The 17,623-nt window shown below is 51.2% G+C and overlaps 1 protein-coding gene across 1 annotated transcript in view; it reads left to right on the plus strand.

The window, feature by feature from the left end:
- LOC140409143 (A disintegrin and metalloproteinase with thrombospondin motifs 12-like) overlaps window positions 1-16,368 on the plus strand; it is a 951,810-nt gene extending 935,442 nt beyond the window's left edge. Inside the window, exon 24 of the mRNA XM_072497322.1 lies at window positions 14,364-16,368. Coding sequence (XP_072353423.1) covers window positions 14,364-14,545 — 182 coding nt within the window. The 3' untranslated portion in view covers window positions 14,546-16,368. The remainder of the gene's footprint in view (window positions 1-14,363) is intronic.
- The last annotated feature ends 1,255 nt before the right edge of the window (window positions 16,369-17,623 follow it).

Genomic DNA, 17,623 nt, shown 5'->3' on the forward strand with positions numbered 1-17,623 from the left:
TGCTCGAGAAGCCCAGCGAATCACACCCACATGTTCTGGTCATGTCCGGCACTACAGGGGTTCTGGGTGGGGGTGACAAAGGTGCTTTCAAAAGTAGTGGGGGTCCAGGTCGAACCAAGCTGGGGGTTGGCTATATTTGGGGTTGCACAAGAGCCGGGAGCGCAGGAGGCGAGAGAGGCTGATGTTTTGGCCTTTGCGTCCCTAGTAGCCCGGCGCAGGATACTGTTGATGTGGAAGGAAGCCAAGCCCCCGGGGGCGGAGACCTGGATAAATGCCATGGCAGGTTTTATAAAGCTGGAACGGATTAAGTTTGTCCTAAGGGGATCAGCTCAAGGGTTCACCAGGCGGTGGCAACCGTTCGTCGAATACCTCACAGAAAGATAGAGGGAATGGAAAAGAAGAAGGCAGCAGCAGCAGCCCGGGGGGGGGGAGAGGAACCAGAAGGACTCTCAGGGTTGTTAATATATATGTATAATATGTATAGGTCGTTGCTATAAATAATTGTATATTGGACTGTTAAATCATATTTTTGGAGAGTGTTTATCTGAGACAAGGCAGTTGCCATTTAGTTTTAGTTTTTGTTTTTGTTATATATTATTTATTCTTTGTTTATAAAACAGGTCATTGTTACTTATACTGTTATATTATTGTGTAAATGATACACAATGTACTGTGATGGTTGACCAAAAATTTTCAATAAAATATATTTTTTTAAAAATGTAGAAAAACAAACCTGCAATAATTAGTCTCATAGTTTGATGGTTACTGAAAGAAATTCTACTGTAAACAGAGATTAGAATAATACCACAGACAACACAATTCTAGCACATTCTTTTAAAAATGGGTTAAAGGTGAAGAGAAAATTTGTAAATAGCTAGTTCTGTATACAATGGCACATAACGGTGGAATTTCCACATCCCCGCGCCGTGTTTCCCAGTGGCAGGATCTTCTGGTACTACCGCTGTCAATGGGATTTCTCATTGAATCCATCCCATGTTGCTGGGAAACCCAGGGCAGGGGTGCACAGTCAGCGGGAGGCGAGAACAGTGGGAAGTTCTCGCCCAAAATTTTGAAAGCTATTGAATTGTGAACAATGTAAACTGTGAGAGAAGAGGAAAGCAGTAGACACTGGATCACATTTTGCACATGTCGGGCGTGACCGGAAGTGGACACATTTTCCGCGTCTTTCCGAGACAGACAAAAAACACAATATCACACTGGCTGGCCAATTAAGGGCCAGCCAACATGAAAGACATTGGCACAGTGAAGCCAGCAGACGGTCGGCTCCAATGGGAACCTGGCAGGAGGTTTTAAGTTGGCTGTGTCAGACTGCAGAAGACATTGGAGGAGGCACAGGGAGCTCTCCAGCAACTATGGCAGCAGCACCCCGGGACACAGCAGATGGGAGGGCAATGCAGGTGAGCATTCAGACCCCCGGTTTTCTGACAACTGCGTGCACATTCTCCTGGAGGCAGTGAGTGCCAGGTGGGGCATAATTATGCAGCAGGACGGCAAGAGGAGGCTACCACACCAAACCAAGAAGCCTTGGGCAGAGGTTGCCGCCATGGTCAGTGGACAGAACGTAGTGCACCACACATGCACACAGTCTGAAAAAGGTTCTTCTGTTCTACTACCAAGTTCATAGAATTTATAGAATTTACAGTGCAGAAGGAGGCCATTTGGCCCATCGAGTCTGCACCGGCTCTTGGAAAGAGCACCCGACCCAAGGTCAACACCCCCACCCTATTCCCATAACCCAGTAACCCCACCCAACACTAAGGACAATTTTGGACACTAAGGGCAATTTATCATGGCCAATCCACCTAACCTGCACATCTTTGGACTGTGGGAGGAAACCGGAGCACCCGGAGGAAACCCACGCACACACGGGGAGGATGTGCAGACTCCGCACAGACAGTGACCCAAGCCGGAATCGAACCTGGTACCCTGGAGCTGTGAAGCAATTGTGCTATCCACAATGCTACCGTGCTGCCCGTGTTGACAAGGTCCAGAAGTCTGGAAAGGTGGTCAACATTAGCAGCACTCAGAGGTGTTGGAATCAGAGTTATAGAAGGCACATCTGCCTGTATGTGTTAAAGCTGGAAGATAAGATCAGAAGTCCTGGGTCCATCCAAGTGTGAGGTGTGTAACAAAGTCAGGAACGTCAACATGGCTCATATTGGTGGAGGAGGGTAGGGATGGTGTTATGTTGAGCATTAAACAATGAATGGATCTTTGCACTTACTGGAGAAGAGAAGCCAGAATGGCACTGAGCACACAGCAACTGGTGGTGGGGTGGCCAACCCTGTAATCCTCACCAGCAATGGAAACCCTAGGGCTCGGGTGTAAGCACGGAGGAATGTCCTCAGGTCGTGGAGAGGCAGGCTTTCGGAGGAAGGTAAGAATCCTGTGGACATAAGAGGGACAGGCAGAGAGTGAAAAGAATGTAGGGCCGCCTCATCCCTCATAAGGACTTCTGAGAAAGAGTGCCCGGTGATTCAGCAATCACAATGTCACTCTAGTGACATTGACATCAGTCGAACCCGGCTGCCTAGCAGGGACATTGTGTGATGAGTGATAACACTGGCTGGTTCTTTTCTGCCCTCAGGTGAACCATCCTCCAGAGTCAGTCAGGAACCACACTCTCGCCCCACCCCATGAACACCAGAGAAGGCACTGATGACAGATGCACTAGCGTCACACCCTCTCTCCACACCGAACACTAGTACCTACTGGCACATCAGTGGGAAACAGCGTGGCAGCTCAGTTGTTGGTAGTGAAGACACATCATGCTTGCATGAGCACGTGGTGGAGGCAGAGAGTGACCAGGGCAATGGCATTCAGAGGACTGCAGGTGACCGGGACCATGCGGAGTCTGAGGCAGATGATGAGCCTCTGAATTCGGCAAGTGCTGGATGTCCAGCCGGATGCACGGAAAGATCCAGCAGAGTTAGGGTCAGCATGCCATTGTCTCTGTCAGGGAGGAGTCCACACTGAGCATGCGCACTGAATTCAGCTGCGCACTGAGCACACAGCCTGCTCCATTGAAAGAATGGTGAATCTCATGGAGAGTCAGTTCCAGGAACTCGAGGGTCCCTGCGGTTGCGCTTGGACCTGCAAGTCCTCCCACAGGCAATGACTGTAGCACAATCAATTACTCACGAGACGAGAAGAGATGAAGTCAATCAAAGGCTTTATTAAGCAGACTTGTTCCCCAGCAGCTCAGTTACAGAATGCGGCTGCTGGGAGAACCCGGGTTCTTATACTCCGCCTTACTGGGTGGAGCCAGCAGGCGGCAGATCCAATCAGGAACCAGTGTCTGTCTACCAATAGCCTCTCGGCATCACAGGTACAGCGTACTACCCCTAATACATACCACCACATTCACCCCTTGTTAAAAAAGAACCTGGCGGGGTGGTGGGTCGCATGGTGGTAGGGGTTTACAAAGCTGGTACTGGAATTATCTCAACACAGTGTTGTGCATCGATCTCAACGGTGAACTATTTACACTGCCACTTTACTGGGCTAGTGAATTATTTACAGGTTTTGCTTTGTCACGCGGATTCCACGAGTCGAGTGGGTGCCCTGGTTGTCCTTGTCCATCGTCTCAGCCCCGGTGGTGGTGCAAGTGCTGGCTCGGGCACTGTCGTCTCTGGGAGCGTCGCGCTGTTTGTTCCTGTTTTACTACTCCTGGGCGGGCACGGGAGGAGGACCGATCCACCCGGGAAGGGAGCGGCCGTGGGGTGCGTCGGCGGGAGGGAGGGGGTGATTGGTGTTGGGGGGGTGTGTGTGGTTCCGGCGGGCGCCAGATCCCGCAGGGAGACCGTGTCCTGTCGGCCATCGGGGTATGCCACGTAGGCATATTGGGGGTTTGCATGGAGAAGATGAACCCTCTCAACCAACGGGTCCGATTTGTGCGCCCGCACATGCTTTCGGAGCAAGATGGGTCCTGGGGCTGCCAGCCAGGTTGGAAGTGATATTCCGGAGGACTTCCTCGGGAAGACAAGGAGGCGCACGTGAGGCGTTTGATTAGTTGTGGTACACAGCAGCGACCGGATGGAGTGGAGGGCATCCGGGAAGACTTCCTGCCAACAGGAAACTGGGAGACCTCTGGACCGTAGGGCCAGGAGGACGGTCTTCCAGACCGTGCCGTTCTCCCTCTCTACCTGACTGTTTCCAAGGGGGTTGTAACTGGTCGTCCTGCTTGAGGCAATGCCTTTGCTGAGCAGGAATTGACGCATTTCATCGCTCATGAAGGAGGACCCCCTATCGCTTTGGATGTATGCGGGGAAACCGAACAGTGTAAAGATGGTGCAGAGGGCTTTAATGACTGTGGCCGCGGTCATGTCGGGGCAGGGGATGGCGAAAGGGAAACGGGAGTATTCGTCCACCACCTTTAGGAAGTACGTGTTGCGGTCGGTGCAGGGGAGGGGGCCTTTGAAATCCAGACTGAGGCGCTCAAAGGATCTGGAAGCCTTTTATCAGGTGCGCTCTATCTGGCTTGAAAAAGTGCGGCTTGCACTCTGCGCAGATTTGGCAGTTCCTGATGACTGTTCGAACCTCCTCAACAGAGTAGGGGAGGTTGCGGGTCTTCACAAACTGGTAGAACCGAGTGACCCCTGGGTGGCAGAGGTCCTCGTGGAGGGCTTGGAGGCGGTCTACTTGTGCGTTGGCACATGTGCCGCGGGATAGGGCATCGGACGGCTTATTCAGCTTTCCGGGACGGTACAAGATCTCATAGTTATAGGTGGAGAGCTCGTTCCTCCACCTCAAGATCTTGTCGTTCTTGATTTTGCCCCGCTGTGCATTATCGAACATAAAGGCTACCGACCATTGGTCAGTGAGGAGAGTGAATCTCCTGCCGGCCAGGTAATGCCTCCAATGTTGCACAGCTTCCACTATGGCTTGGGCTTCCTTTTCCACTGAGGAGTGGCGGATTTCTGAAGCGTGGAGGGTCCGGGAGAAAAAGGCCACGGCTCTGCCTGCTTGGTTGAGAGTGGCCGCCAGAGCTACGTCGGATGCGTCGCTCTCGACTTGGAAGGGGAGGGACTCGTCGATTGCGTGCATCGAGGCCTTTGCGATATCCGCTTTGATGCGGCTGAAGACCTGGCGGGCCTCTGTCAACAGGGGGAAGGTAGTGGACTGAATTAATGGGCGGGCCTTGTCCGCGTAGTGGGGGATCCACTGGGCGTAATAAGAGAAGAAGCCCAGGCTGCGTTTCAGGGCTTTGGAGCAGTGGGGGAGGGGGAACTCCATAAGGGGGCCTATCACTCAATTACGCACCACGTAGCCAAGGATGGCTAGACGGTCGGTGCTAAACACGCATTTTTCCTCGTTATAGGTGAGGTTCAGTGCGTTAGCGGTCTGGAGGAATTTGCGGAGGTTGGCGTTGTGGTCCTGCTGGTCATGGCCGCAGATGGTTACATTGTGGAGGTATGGGAACGTGGCCCGCAAACCGTGCTGGTCAACCATTCGGTCCATCTCCCGTTGGAAGACCGAGACTCCGTTAGTGACGCCAAATGGGACCCTTAAAAAGTGGTAGAGCCGCCCGTCTGCCTCGAAGGCCGTGTACGTGCGGTCATCGGGCGGATGGGGAGCTGGTGGTATGCGGACTTAAGGTCCATGGTGGAAAAGACCTTGTACTGTGCAATCCGATTGACCATGTCGGATATGCAGGGGAGAGGGTACGCATCTAGCTGCGTGTACCTATTGATGGTTTGACTATAGTCTACGACCATCCTCTGCTTCTCCCCGGTCTTTACAACTACCACCTGGGCTCTCCAGGGACTATTGCTGGTCTGGATTATGCCTTCCTTCAGCAGCCGCTGGACTTCAGACCAGAGAAACGTTCGATCCTGGGCAGTGTACCGTTTGCTCCTAGTGGCGATGGGTTTGCAATCCGGGGTGAGTTCGCAAACAAGGAAGGCGGTTCAACCTTGAGGGTCGCGAGGCTGTAGATAGTGAGTAGGGCTGCCGAATTGGAACATTGAGCTCTGGAGGTTACATTGGAAATCTAACCCTAGGAGAGTGGGAGCGCAGAGGTGGGGGAGGACATAAAGCCGATAATTCTTAAACTCTCTCCCTTGCACTGTTAGGTTCGCGATGCAGAACCCTTTGATTTCTACGGAATGGGATCCCGCTGCCAGGAAAATCTTTTGGGTACTCGGATGGATTGAAAGAAAACAGCGTCTTACCGTATCCGGATGAATAAAAATTTCCGTGCTCCCAGAGTCGATCAGGCATGGTGTTTCGTACCCGTTAACCAGCATCGTCGTTGTTGCCGTTTGGAGTGTCCGGGGCCGCGACTGGTCCAGGGTCACCGAAGCCAGTCGTGGTTGCTGCATCGGGGCGTTTTCTTCAGACCCCGTGGAGCTGTCCATGTTGGGGTCCTTGGCTATCAGCCAAGATGGCGGTGTCCATGGATCGCACGCGGTCGGGGGTGGACAAAATGGCCACGCCCATGGATCGCACGTGTCCGGAGGGTCACAAGATGGCGGCACCCATCCTCACCGCGTGGAGTCCGGGATCCAAAATGGCGGCGCCCGTTGGCCGCACATGGATCGTTGGGGGGGTTGAGTCTGCTGTCCCCGTTCTCCCCCGGAGATTGCGGCGACCCCCCGGGACTGGCACACCGCCGAATAGTGCCCCTTCTTGCCGCAACATTTACAGATGGCCGAGCGGGCCGGGCAGCGCTGCCGGGGGTGTTTCGACTGCCCGCAAAAATAGCAGCGGGGCCCCCCTGGGTGGTCTCGTGCTCTGGCCGCACAGGCTTGTGGGGTGTGCCGGGGAGTCGGTCGCAGCGGGGGTCCACGGAGCCCAAGGGGCTGCCGCGCGGTCGGGGCGGTAAGCGCAGGCATTTTGTGAGGCCACATCCAGGGAGGCCCCAAGGGCCTGTGCCTCCATGAGCCCTAGTGCGTCTCCCTCCAGCAGTCGCTGGCAGATTTGGGATGAGGTCATACCTGCCACAAAAGCATCCCTGATTAGGAGCTCCGTATCTTCGTTTGCGGTCACCGATGGGCAGTTGCAGATCCTTCCCAATATTAGCAGCGCGCTGTAGAACTCGTCCAGCGATTCTCCGGGGATTTGCCGTCTCATCGTGAGTTGGTGGCGTGCGTAGACTTGGTTTACGGGCCGAATGTAGACTCTTTTCAGCATGGTGAGCCCCGTCGGGAAATCCTCCGTGTCTTCGATGAGCGTGTAGATCTTCCGGCTCACCCTGGAATGCAGGACCTGCATTTTCTGGTCTTCTGTGATCCGGCCGGGGGCTGTTCGGAGGTATCCCTCGAAGCACGCTAGCCAGTGTTTAAATACGGCCGCTGAGTTTGCTGCATGGGGGCTGATTCGTAGACACTCCGGGGCGATCCGGAGCTCCATAGTCTTTTTAAGTCTGCTTAATAAATTGTAGCACAATCAATTACTCACGAGATGAGAAGAGATGAAGTCAATCGAAGGCTTTATTAAGCAGACTTGTTCCCCAGCAGCTCAGTTACAGAATGTGGCTGCTGGGAGAACCCAGGTTCTTATACTCCGCCTTATTGGGTGGAGCCAGCAGGCGGCAGATCCAATCAGGACCCAGTGTCTGTCTACCAATAGCCTCTCGGCATCACAGGTACCGTACTACCCCTAATACATACCACCACAATGACATCAGGAGGTTTATGCCAGTGTGAGAGGTGGATGCAGCACCCAGTCTCTTTGCTCAGTGACCATCCATTAGTGTTGATCAGGGAGGTATAGACAGACCTCACGCTGTCGGATAAACTATCTGCCCTCTCATGGTTCTCCGGGCAAAGGTGGCAGCTCCTTTACATCTCTACCAGTCACCGCACTATTTTCTGAGGCTGTGTCAGCTGAGAAATGCAAAGCCATCTGCTGGGTGCACCCTTCAAGGCACACAGAGAACAATCAGCAATGTCATCAGGGCCGTCACGACAGCAGAGTCTGCACTCTGCCTCTAATGCTGCTGCTGGGGATGGGTTGGTGGTACACCAAGATGTAGCTTGTACAAGTGTAGGTTTAAGACACTGTAATGACAGATGCACCTGTGTCACACCCTGTCTCTGCAGCAAGCAGTAGCGTAGATACTGGCACATCAGTGGGTAATAGCACGTTGTCTCAGTTGTTATTGTACAGTGGTGAGGGCATATCACGCTGACATGAGCAACTGGCAGAGAGTTCCCAGTGCACCAGCATTCAGTGAATTGTTGGTGACGAGGACCATGCAAATATTGAAGGCCACTGTGACCTTCAGAACCACTGACACTGGGTGCTCATCTACACGGTTGGAGGCAATCTCTGGCCCAATTATTTAGCACAGTGCAGTCCTGCTGTCCCTCAAGAGGCAGAGCCCCTGAGGCACTGGACCTCTGACATGTTGAGGTAGCTGGCGCGCTGCCTGTACACGCTGGCACCAGGACAGTGACATATACTGTGGCGCCATCTGCCTTGTCCTCCCTGCACGCTCTCCAACCCCTCTGCCTATGCCTCGCCTCCCACGGGTCATTCTCTGCAACGCTGCTTGCGGACACCTCGCCTCCTATCCATTTGGCCCTTCTTTTCCTCTCAGCTGAATGCACGATCCACATCTGCTGAAAGGCAGATGGCATGGCCCTGTGCTCTGAAGGCTGCAGGACAGAGGACCTCAACAGAGAAAAGAGTCCTCAAAAATGCTATCAAATCAAGTACTTCAAGAAAGCACAGGAAAAGGTCTGAAATCGCAAGACTAAAGAAACAGAAAACTCTCACCTGAGTTCCTAAAATCTCACACAGCCAGTGCTCCAACCCACTTTAATCCCAACCTCGGATGAGAAATGTGAAACAACAGGATGTCTTCCTTTCCATGTTACACATGCTCCAACCGAAGAATCGCACAAGTAATGTGAAATTCTGGTTGATTGCACTTTTCATTGCATTAACACGCTTATTAATTGTTGGTGGATGCACGTCTGACTCTCGGATGCGCCCGCTGACTGAAATATCGCGAGAGTGTACCGTGACATCAGGACAGACGGCCAATGTCTTCTCTCACTATTTTATGCTCTTCTGCATCTGAAGCGCTCCCGGAAATATCACCACTGTGTTATAGTATCATGTTTATGGTAAATGATTTGCAGAGTCCACCAAGGACTAACCTGTAAAGCTAGAAGCTCCCACAACCCTCACATTTACAGGGTTGCGGTTTCATTCAAGGAAGAAAATATTGCATAGGGTAAAAGAACAACAAAGAAAATTACAGCACATGAACAGGCCCTTCGGCCCTCCCAGCCTTCGCCGATCCAGATCCTTTATCTAAACCTGTCATCTATTTTCCACGGATCTACTGCCCTCTGTTCCCCGCCCGTTCATATATCTGTCTAGATGCACCTTAAATGATGCTATCGTACCCGCCTCTACCACCTCCGCTGGCAAAGCGTTCCAGACACCCACCATCCTCTGCGTAAAAAACTTTCCACGCACATCTCCTTCAAACTTTCCCCCTCTCACCCTGAAATCGTGACCCCTTGTAATTGACACCCCCACTCTTGGAAAAAGCTTGTTGCTATCCACCCTGTCCATACCTCTCATAAATTTGTAGACCTCAATCAGGTCCCCCCCTCAACCTCTCAATTTCCAATGAAAACAATCCTAATCTACTCAACCTTTCTTCATAGCTCGCACCCTCCATACCAGACAACATCCTGGTGAACCTCCTGTGCACCCTCTCTAAAGCATCCACATCCTTCTGGTAATGTGGCGATATTCCAAATGTGGCCTAACCAAAGTCCTATACAACTGTAACATGACCTGCCGGCTCTTGTACTCAATACCCCGTCCGATGAAGGCAAGCATGCTGTATGCCTTCTTGACCACTCTATCGACCTGCGTTACCGCCTTCAGGGTACAATAGACCTGAACTCCCAGATCTCTCTGTACATCAATTTTCCCCAGGACTCTTCCATTGACTGTATAGTCCGCTCTTGAATTAGATCTTCCAAAATGCATCACCTCGTATTTGCCCGGATTGAACTCCATCTGCCATTTCTCTGCCCAACTCTCCAATCTATCTATATTTTGCTGTATTCTCTGACAGTCCTCCTCGTTATCTGCAACTCCACCAATCTTAGTATCATCTGCAAACTTGCTAATCAGACCACCTATACCTTCATCCAGATCATTTATGTATATCACAAACAACAGTGGTCCGAGCACGGATCCCTGTGGAACACCACTCGTCACCTTTCTCCATTTTGAGACACTCCCTTCCACCACTACTCTGCCTCCTGTTGCCCAGCCAGTTCTTTATCCATCTAGCTAGTACACCCTGAACCCCATACGACTTCACTTTTTCCATCAACCTGCCATGGGAAACTTTATCAAACGCCTTATTGAAGTCCATGTATATGACATCTACAGCCCTTCCCTCATCAATTAACTTTTTCACTTCCTCAAAGAATTCTATTAGGTTTGTAAGACATGACCTTCCCTGCACAAAACCATGCTGCCTATCACTGATAAGTCTATTTTCTTCCAAACGTGAATAGATCCTATCCCTCATTATCTTCTCCAACAGTTTGCCTACCACTGACGACAAGCTGATTATCCCTGCTACCCTTCTTAAACAAAGGGACAACATTAGCAATTCTCCAGTCCTCCGGGACCTCACCCGTGCTCAAGGATGCTGCAAAGATATCTGTTAAGGCCCCAGCTATTTTGTCCCTCGCTTCCCTCAGTAACCTGGAATAGACCCCAGCCGGACCTGGGGACTTGTCCACCTTAATGCCTTTTAGAATACCCAAAACTTCCCCCTTCCTTATGCCGACTTGACCTAGAGTATTTAAACATCCATCCCTCGCCTCAACATCCGCCATGTCCCTCTCCTTGGTGAATACCGATCCAAAGTACTCATTAAGAATCTCACCCATTTCCTCTGACTCCACGCATAAATTCCCTCTTTTGTCTTTGAGTGGGCCAATCCTTTCTCTAGTTACCCTCTTGCTCCTTATATACGAATAAAAGGCTTTAGGATTTTCCTTAACCCTGTTCGCCAAAGATATTTCATGACCCCTTTTAGCCCTCTTTATTGCGTGTATGGCAAGCATCATCCAAATATGATTGAAACCTGTGTGTTTTCCTCAATTGAAAGGTTTTGATGACACTGTTTGAAGTAATTGGAAATCAGCTGGAAAACATGAAAGCAGCAATCTAACTGTATGACTGCATGTATAGGGGCTCAATGTCTTTACTTTTGCCCGTCAGGAATTTCCATTATCCAGAACAGAAAATAATGTTGTAAGAGTAACTGCCTGCTTATCAGGACACTGTGTTACCCGGTTTTGTGTTCAGGAGAGGAGAAGCCAGACTCTTCAGCACCAGATGGATTTTAGGAACCGGTTGCGGAGGCAGTCAGTTTGATTGGTTAACTGGCAACCGGTGGGTTGGCCAGGAACAGTGTTCTGCCTGACAAAAGTCAGTGATTGGTTCCTGCATGATATTTTCTGAGAGAACTTAGCAAGAGTATTTAGACCTTGGAGGTGAAAGGACCTTTCTCTCCTCTCTCTCTCTCTCTCTCTCTCATGCTTGCTGAAGTGAAATAATTGTTCTGAAAGCAACGAGTGCCTGGCACATCCATTGCTGTCAATCTGAAATGATGCTGAGCCCACAGAGAAAGTAGTCAACCTTACCAGAGAAAACCATTTCAAGGCTAGAAGGAAGAAGTATCAAAACGAAAGCATGAACTTCAGAAAGACATTGGGCTGGATTCACCGTTTTTGAGACTAATTGTTGACGCCAGCGGAGGAACTGTGGCATTTTACGACAAAATAATTGGGAGCGAACCCTCAACGATCATGCGACTGGTGACGGGATAACAGCCGCGCCAAGTAAAACCCCCGGCTCCCATGATATAAGTGGCTGGAGAATGGCCGGTTCAGTGTCTGTGCATGCGCACGGCAACGACATGCAGCAGTCGCACCGTAAAACATGGCGCCGGCCGTGCGCGGACCCGACCAGCCAGATAGTGCCTACCTGGCCATCCCCCACCAGTCCTCCCAGCCCTCACCGAAGCCCCCCCGCCCCTGCCGGCCAGCAGCATGGCTCCCACCCGACTGTGGCGGTGCTGGACACCGGGTTCCCAAATGCGGAGACCACAAGTGAACCGCGCCATCGGGAACTCGGTCCATCGGTGGCAGAGCATTGGGGGAGCGCCTTCAGGTGACATTCCAACGCCGTTCCAACGGAGTGCGGCGCACGACACGATGAAGCCATTTTTGAAACAACGGAGGATCCAAAACCGGCGTCAAACCAGTAACTCCCCCGATTTGGGCATCAAAAGGGATTCAATGCCCGATTGTCAATTACAAAATCGGCATCGGGCAACGGTGAATACCGCCCAATGACTGGAATTCATCCCAGTGCGTCAAAGATCCTTATCCTTTTATTTTCATTAATATTGGGCTGGATTCTCTGGTCCCCCAATGCACCTTTTGCTGCTCCCAATGCTGTCAATGGGATTTCCCATTGAAGCCGCCCCACGCCGCCGGGAAACCCACGGGGTGGGGTGTGTTGCAGGCAGGAAATGTGAATCACAACGGCTGGAGAATTCTGGCCATTATCTTTCCCTTTCCATCTCCCTTTTTTCTGTGTTGTTTGTCTGTGTGTATGTATGTAGAGAGTGGTGTAAATTAGAAAGGGGGGGTTGGGAAAGGGGTATTAGAAGTCAGTTACATTTTTTGTCAGTTTAATTCTAATACTCCACATAATGAAAGGTTACTTGTGTTAAAGTTACAAACCTGGGGCGGGATTTTCCGACCCCCCGCCGGGTTGGAGAATCGCCGGGGGCTGGTGTGAATCCCGCCCCTGCCGGTTGCCGAATTCTCCAGCACCGGATATTCGGCGGGGGCGGGAATCGCACTGCACCGGTTGGCGCCCCCCCCCCCCCCCCCCCCGGGCGATTCTCCGGCCCGGATGGGCCGAAGTCCCGCTGCTGGAATGCCTGTCCCGCCGGCGTGGATTAAACCACCTCTCTTACCGGCGGGACAAGGCGGCGCAGGTGGGCTCCAGTGTTCTAGGGGGGGCGCGGGGCGATCTGGCCCTGGGGGGTGGCCCCACGGTGGCCTGGCCTGCAATCGGGGCCCACCGATCCGCGGGAGGGCCTGTGTCGTGGGGGCACTCTTTTCCTTCCGCCTTCGCCATGGTCTCCACTATGGCGGAGGCGGAAGAGACCCCCTCCACTGCGCACGCACGGGCAAAGTCATTTCCGCGCCAGCTGGCGGGGCACCAAAGGCCTTTCCCGCCAGCTGGCGGGGCGGAAATCAGTCCGGCGTGGGCCTAGCCCCTCAAGGTGAGGGCTCGGCCCCTCAAGATGCGGAGCATTCCGCACCTTTGGGGCGGCGCGATGACGGACTGATTCGCGCCGTTTTTGGCGCCGGTCGGCGGACGTCGCGCCGATTGCGGAGAATTCCGCCCCAGCTGACTGCAGTTTATTGGGATCAACCAAGGATCTCAGGTATTTTAAATAAAATCTCATTTCATCTGTGTTGCGACTCTGGGTCAAGTATTGGAATTGACTGTGCACTCACCCAGGATGTTGTGACAAAGTGCAGAGAAGATAAGATTGAAACAAATGCTCCCTGCAGCTATTCCAATGATAAAAAAAAATCAGGGTTCAGAGTAAACCACCAGATAATAGAATAGAACTATTTAGTTATACGGAAGTTTATTTTTCTTTCCCAGTACAGGTACTGGTGCTGGATCCAAATGCTCACAGTGGCATGAATTGTATAATTTGAATGATAAGCTCTGTTTTTAGGGAGACAAAGAGACTGTTTCACGTTCCATGTCTGGTTTAGCATTTTCCAACAATTCAGCCCAAGAACACACCTGGAGCAATATGCCGGTTAGAATTGTGCTGCCAGCAAAAGAGATATTGGGGCCGATTTTGGTCTGTTGATGAAAAATCAGCCTCATAGGGCAGCATGGCAGCACAGTGGTTAGCACTGCTGCCTCACAGCTCCAGGGACTCGAGTGACTGTCAGCGTGGAGTTTGCACTCTCTTCCCGTGTCTGCGTGGGTTTCCTCCAGGTGCTCCGGTTTCCTCCCACAGTCCAAAGATGTGCAGGCTAGGTGGATTGGCCATGTTCAATTACCCGTTAGTGTCCAAAATGTTAGGTGGGGTTACTGGGTTACGGGGATAGGGTTGAGGCGTGGTCTGAAGTTGGGTGCTCTTTCCAAGGGCCGGTGCAAACCCGATGGGCTGAATGGCTTCCTTCTGCACTATGAATTCTTTGATTCAAATCTAATATGAATGGCTGTTTGGTTGTGCTGAAGAGGGGTGGGGCATAGTTGGCACAATATTTTTATATAACACTGCTAACTTTTTTTTTCAGATAACATCTGCAACAAGGACAGAATGTCAAAGAAATTCTGCCTCACCTTGAAGAAATTGGGTCGATGCTCAATGCCACCAATACGGGTCCAGTGTTGCCACACTTGCCAGAAATTTAACGTCCCCACATTGAGGAGAGAGAGCCAGCGAAGTTCAAGCCAAAGAGCTGCTTCAGATTCCTGATGGAGATAGGAGTTTATATTAGGTGTCAAACAATCAGAACACCACACTCCTTTAAGCAAGATTTAGAATGATTCCATTGCCTTCAGTCAGGTGCTGTTTAACCCTGCATTGGTTAATGCAGTAGGTCATTGCTTCGTTTTGCAAAGGAAATTATTACTCATGCAGGCAGAGCTGCCAGGTGCAATTTTGTCTTATCGGATAAAGAGTCTGATTGCACATTGCTTTTCCAATTTAAGCAGTTCTTCAATCATTGCAAGCTCTATTAGTTTGCATCAAAAGAAAGCACATTTTTTCACTTCAACACCTATGGGGGACTATTATCTTAATGACAGAAATGCCAGCTTCTCGGAAAGCTATTTTTCAGTTTGGCAGGTTTTAGTCTTTAACCTCAAAGACTAGGGGAACTGGAAATTATGTATTGAAACAACAGCATTTGATATGAAAACCACTTCCCAGGCCACTTCATTTTTCCTAATAGAACTTTCCGGTGATAACTCACTGCCATCTCGTGCGGTTGCTGCAATTCATCTTGAATTAACCTTTTTCCCCACGGCAAACACTTAAAGTGGTCATATACACACCTAGGCATCTGGCAGTCACAGCTTGTCCCCTGTGAACACTTCTCCAGCTGTTGCACATAATTAAGATATAATTTAAATTTGCATGTCTCACATTTGCTGAATCCAAGCCGGCAGTGCCAGGGGTGGGAGCAGGGTCGGTCACCTTCTGCCTGCTTTGGTTTGCTTTGCCAATCTAAGTAATCAGTCGGCAACTTTAATAACCGCCAAAGTGAACACCTCTGCATCACAAGACACAGAGGTAAATAGAAAATACAACATTTGTCTCAAACTTCAGTTGTGCAGTGAGCATTTTACTGATGCTACGTTTGGCCTTAGTGGTTCAAAATGGTATCTATGGTACTCACACATAAGTTTGTAATTCCGCTGGGTACCATTTTGGTGAGGTTAAGTGTGTGGGTAGCAAGTATCCACCACAGGTATAGAGAGTAAGTGGATCATGACATCAATCAGCATCTATAATACTGATTTGAAGCCAATGGTGCCATTTTGGAGCTCAGCGCTCCAGCTAATGCCCTGCCTTAGGCACATATGGCTGAGCATGTGTTCAGCAGCAGGAAAGGATTACACCCCCCCGCCCCCTCCCACCAGTGTTATTCCAAAGGATCATCAACCACTCTCAAGTTAGTTCCTGATGTTTTTCGACTGGCTGCGGTTGAAATTATGGACAGTATTCGCCTGGAGTCAGGTTCCTCTCTTCCCGCCGGCAGCGCACCCCCGCCCACGGATTTCCCAGCGGCGTGGGGTAGCTTCAATGGAAAATTCCATTCACAGGCGGTGGGAATAGAGAAACCCACCGCCAGCGAACCGCGCGCCACGTGGCTGGGGGACTGAAGATGGGTGCCATTGGACTGCAGCGCAGGAAGAATAAATGGAGGCCATGCATAGCTAGAAATGTTGTTAGAAGAGGGAAGAAGCAAAGGGAGAGAAGGGTTCTCAGCAAGAGGCTATATCTGCCCAGGATGCTCAGGGAGCACTTCTTTTACTGTGGAGTTTGCACTTTTCCCCCGTGTGTGGTGGGTTTCCTCCGAGTGCTCCAGTTTCCTCCCAGATTGAGGGGGCAAAGATGTGCAGGTGAGCTGGATTTTTTTTTAACAAACATTTTATTAAGGCATTTATGGTTTTATAACAACAAAAGATACAAATACAAATGTAAACATAATTAATTGCTTAACAACCCCCTCCATCTCATCTCACTGTTCCCGCCTAAACTAAACTAACCTAATTCCCCCTGCCCCCCTTAACCCCTCCCCCCCCTCCCCCCCCCCTCCCCCCCCCCTTTATCGACTCTGGTAACAGTTTAGTTTTCCCCAAAGAAATTGATAAACGGCTGCCACCTCCAAACGAACCCGAACATGGATCCTCTCAGGGCGAAATTAATTTTCTCGAGCCTGAGAAACCCAGCCATGTCACTAACCTGTACTCCCGATTTTGGGGGCTCTGAGTCCCTCCACGCTAACAAGATCCATCTCCGGGCTACCAAGGAGGCAAAGGCCAAAACGTCAGCCTCTCTCCCCCCGCCCCCCCCCCCCCCCCCTCCCCTCTACCCCCAGGCCTCCCGGGTCTTCCGACACTCCAATAATCGCCACCTCTGGACTCGGCGCCACCCTCGTTATTAGTACCGTGGACATGACGTCCGCAAATCCCTACCAGAATCCCCAAAGCTTCGGACATGCCCAAAACATGTGGGCATGATTTACGGGCCCTCCTGTACACCTCACACACCTGTCCTCCATCCCCAAAAACCTGCTCATCCAGGCCACCGTCATGTGTGCCCTGTGAATCACCTTGAATTGTATCAGGCTGAGCCTGGCACACGATGAGGATGTGTTGACTCTGCTCAGAGCATCCTCCCACAAACCCGTCTCTAACTCCTTTCCCAACTCATCGTCCCATTTATGCTTTAGCTCATCTATCTGGGATTCCTCCCACTCCATAAGTTCTTTATAGATTTCTGATACCTTTCCCTCCCCCACTCCCATTCTAGAAACTACCTTGTGCTGTATCGCCTGTAGTGGTAGAAGCGGAAAGGTCAAAACCTGCCTTCACACAAGATCCCTCATCTGCAGAGAATGTTCCCCTCCCGACAATTCAAACTCCTCCAAATCTTCCAAACAAGGAAAGCTTCTGCCAATAAACAGGTCCCCCAGCCTCTCAATACCTGCTCACTGCCACCTCCGAAACTCTCCATCCAACCTCCCCGGGACAAACCGGTTTACCACAAATTGGAGCCCACACCGACGCTCCCTACACTCACATATGCTTCCGCCACTGCCCCCAAACTCTCAGGGCCGCCACTATCACCGGGCTTGTGGAGTACCGAGACGGCGAGAACGGCAGAGGTGCTGTTACCAGTGCCCCCAAACTTGTGCCCCTACGTGATGCCGCATCTACCTGCTCACACACTGACCCCTCCCCCACTACCCACTTCCTAATAGTGGCTATATTTGCCACCCAGTAATAGTTCCTAAATTGCGGCAGTTCCAATCCTGCCCCCCTC

The sequence above is a fragment of the Scyliorhinus torazame genome, chromosome 3 (assembly GCF_047496885.1).
Source record: "Scyliorhinus torazame isolate Kashiwa2021f chromosome 3, sScyTor2.1, whole genome shotgun sequence".
NCBI classification, from domain to species: domain Eukaryota; kingdom Metazoa; phylum Chordata; class Chondrichthyes; order Carcharhiniformes; family Scyliorhinidae; genus Scyliorhinus; species Scyliorhinus torazame.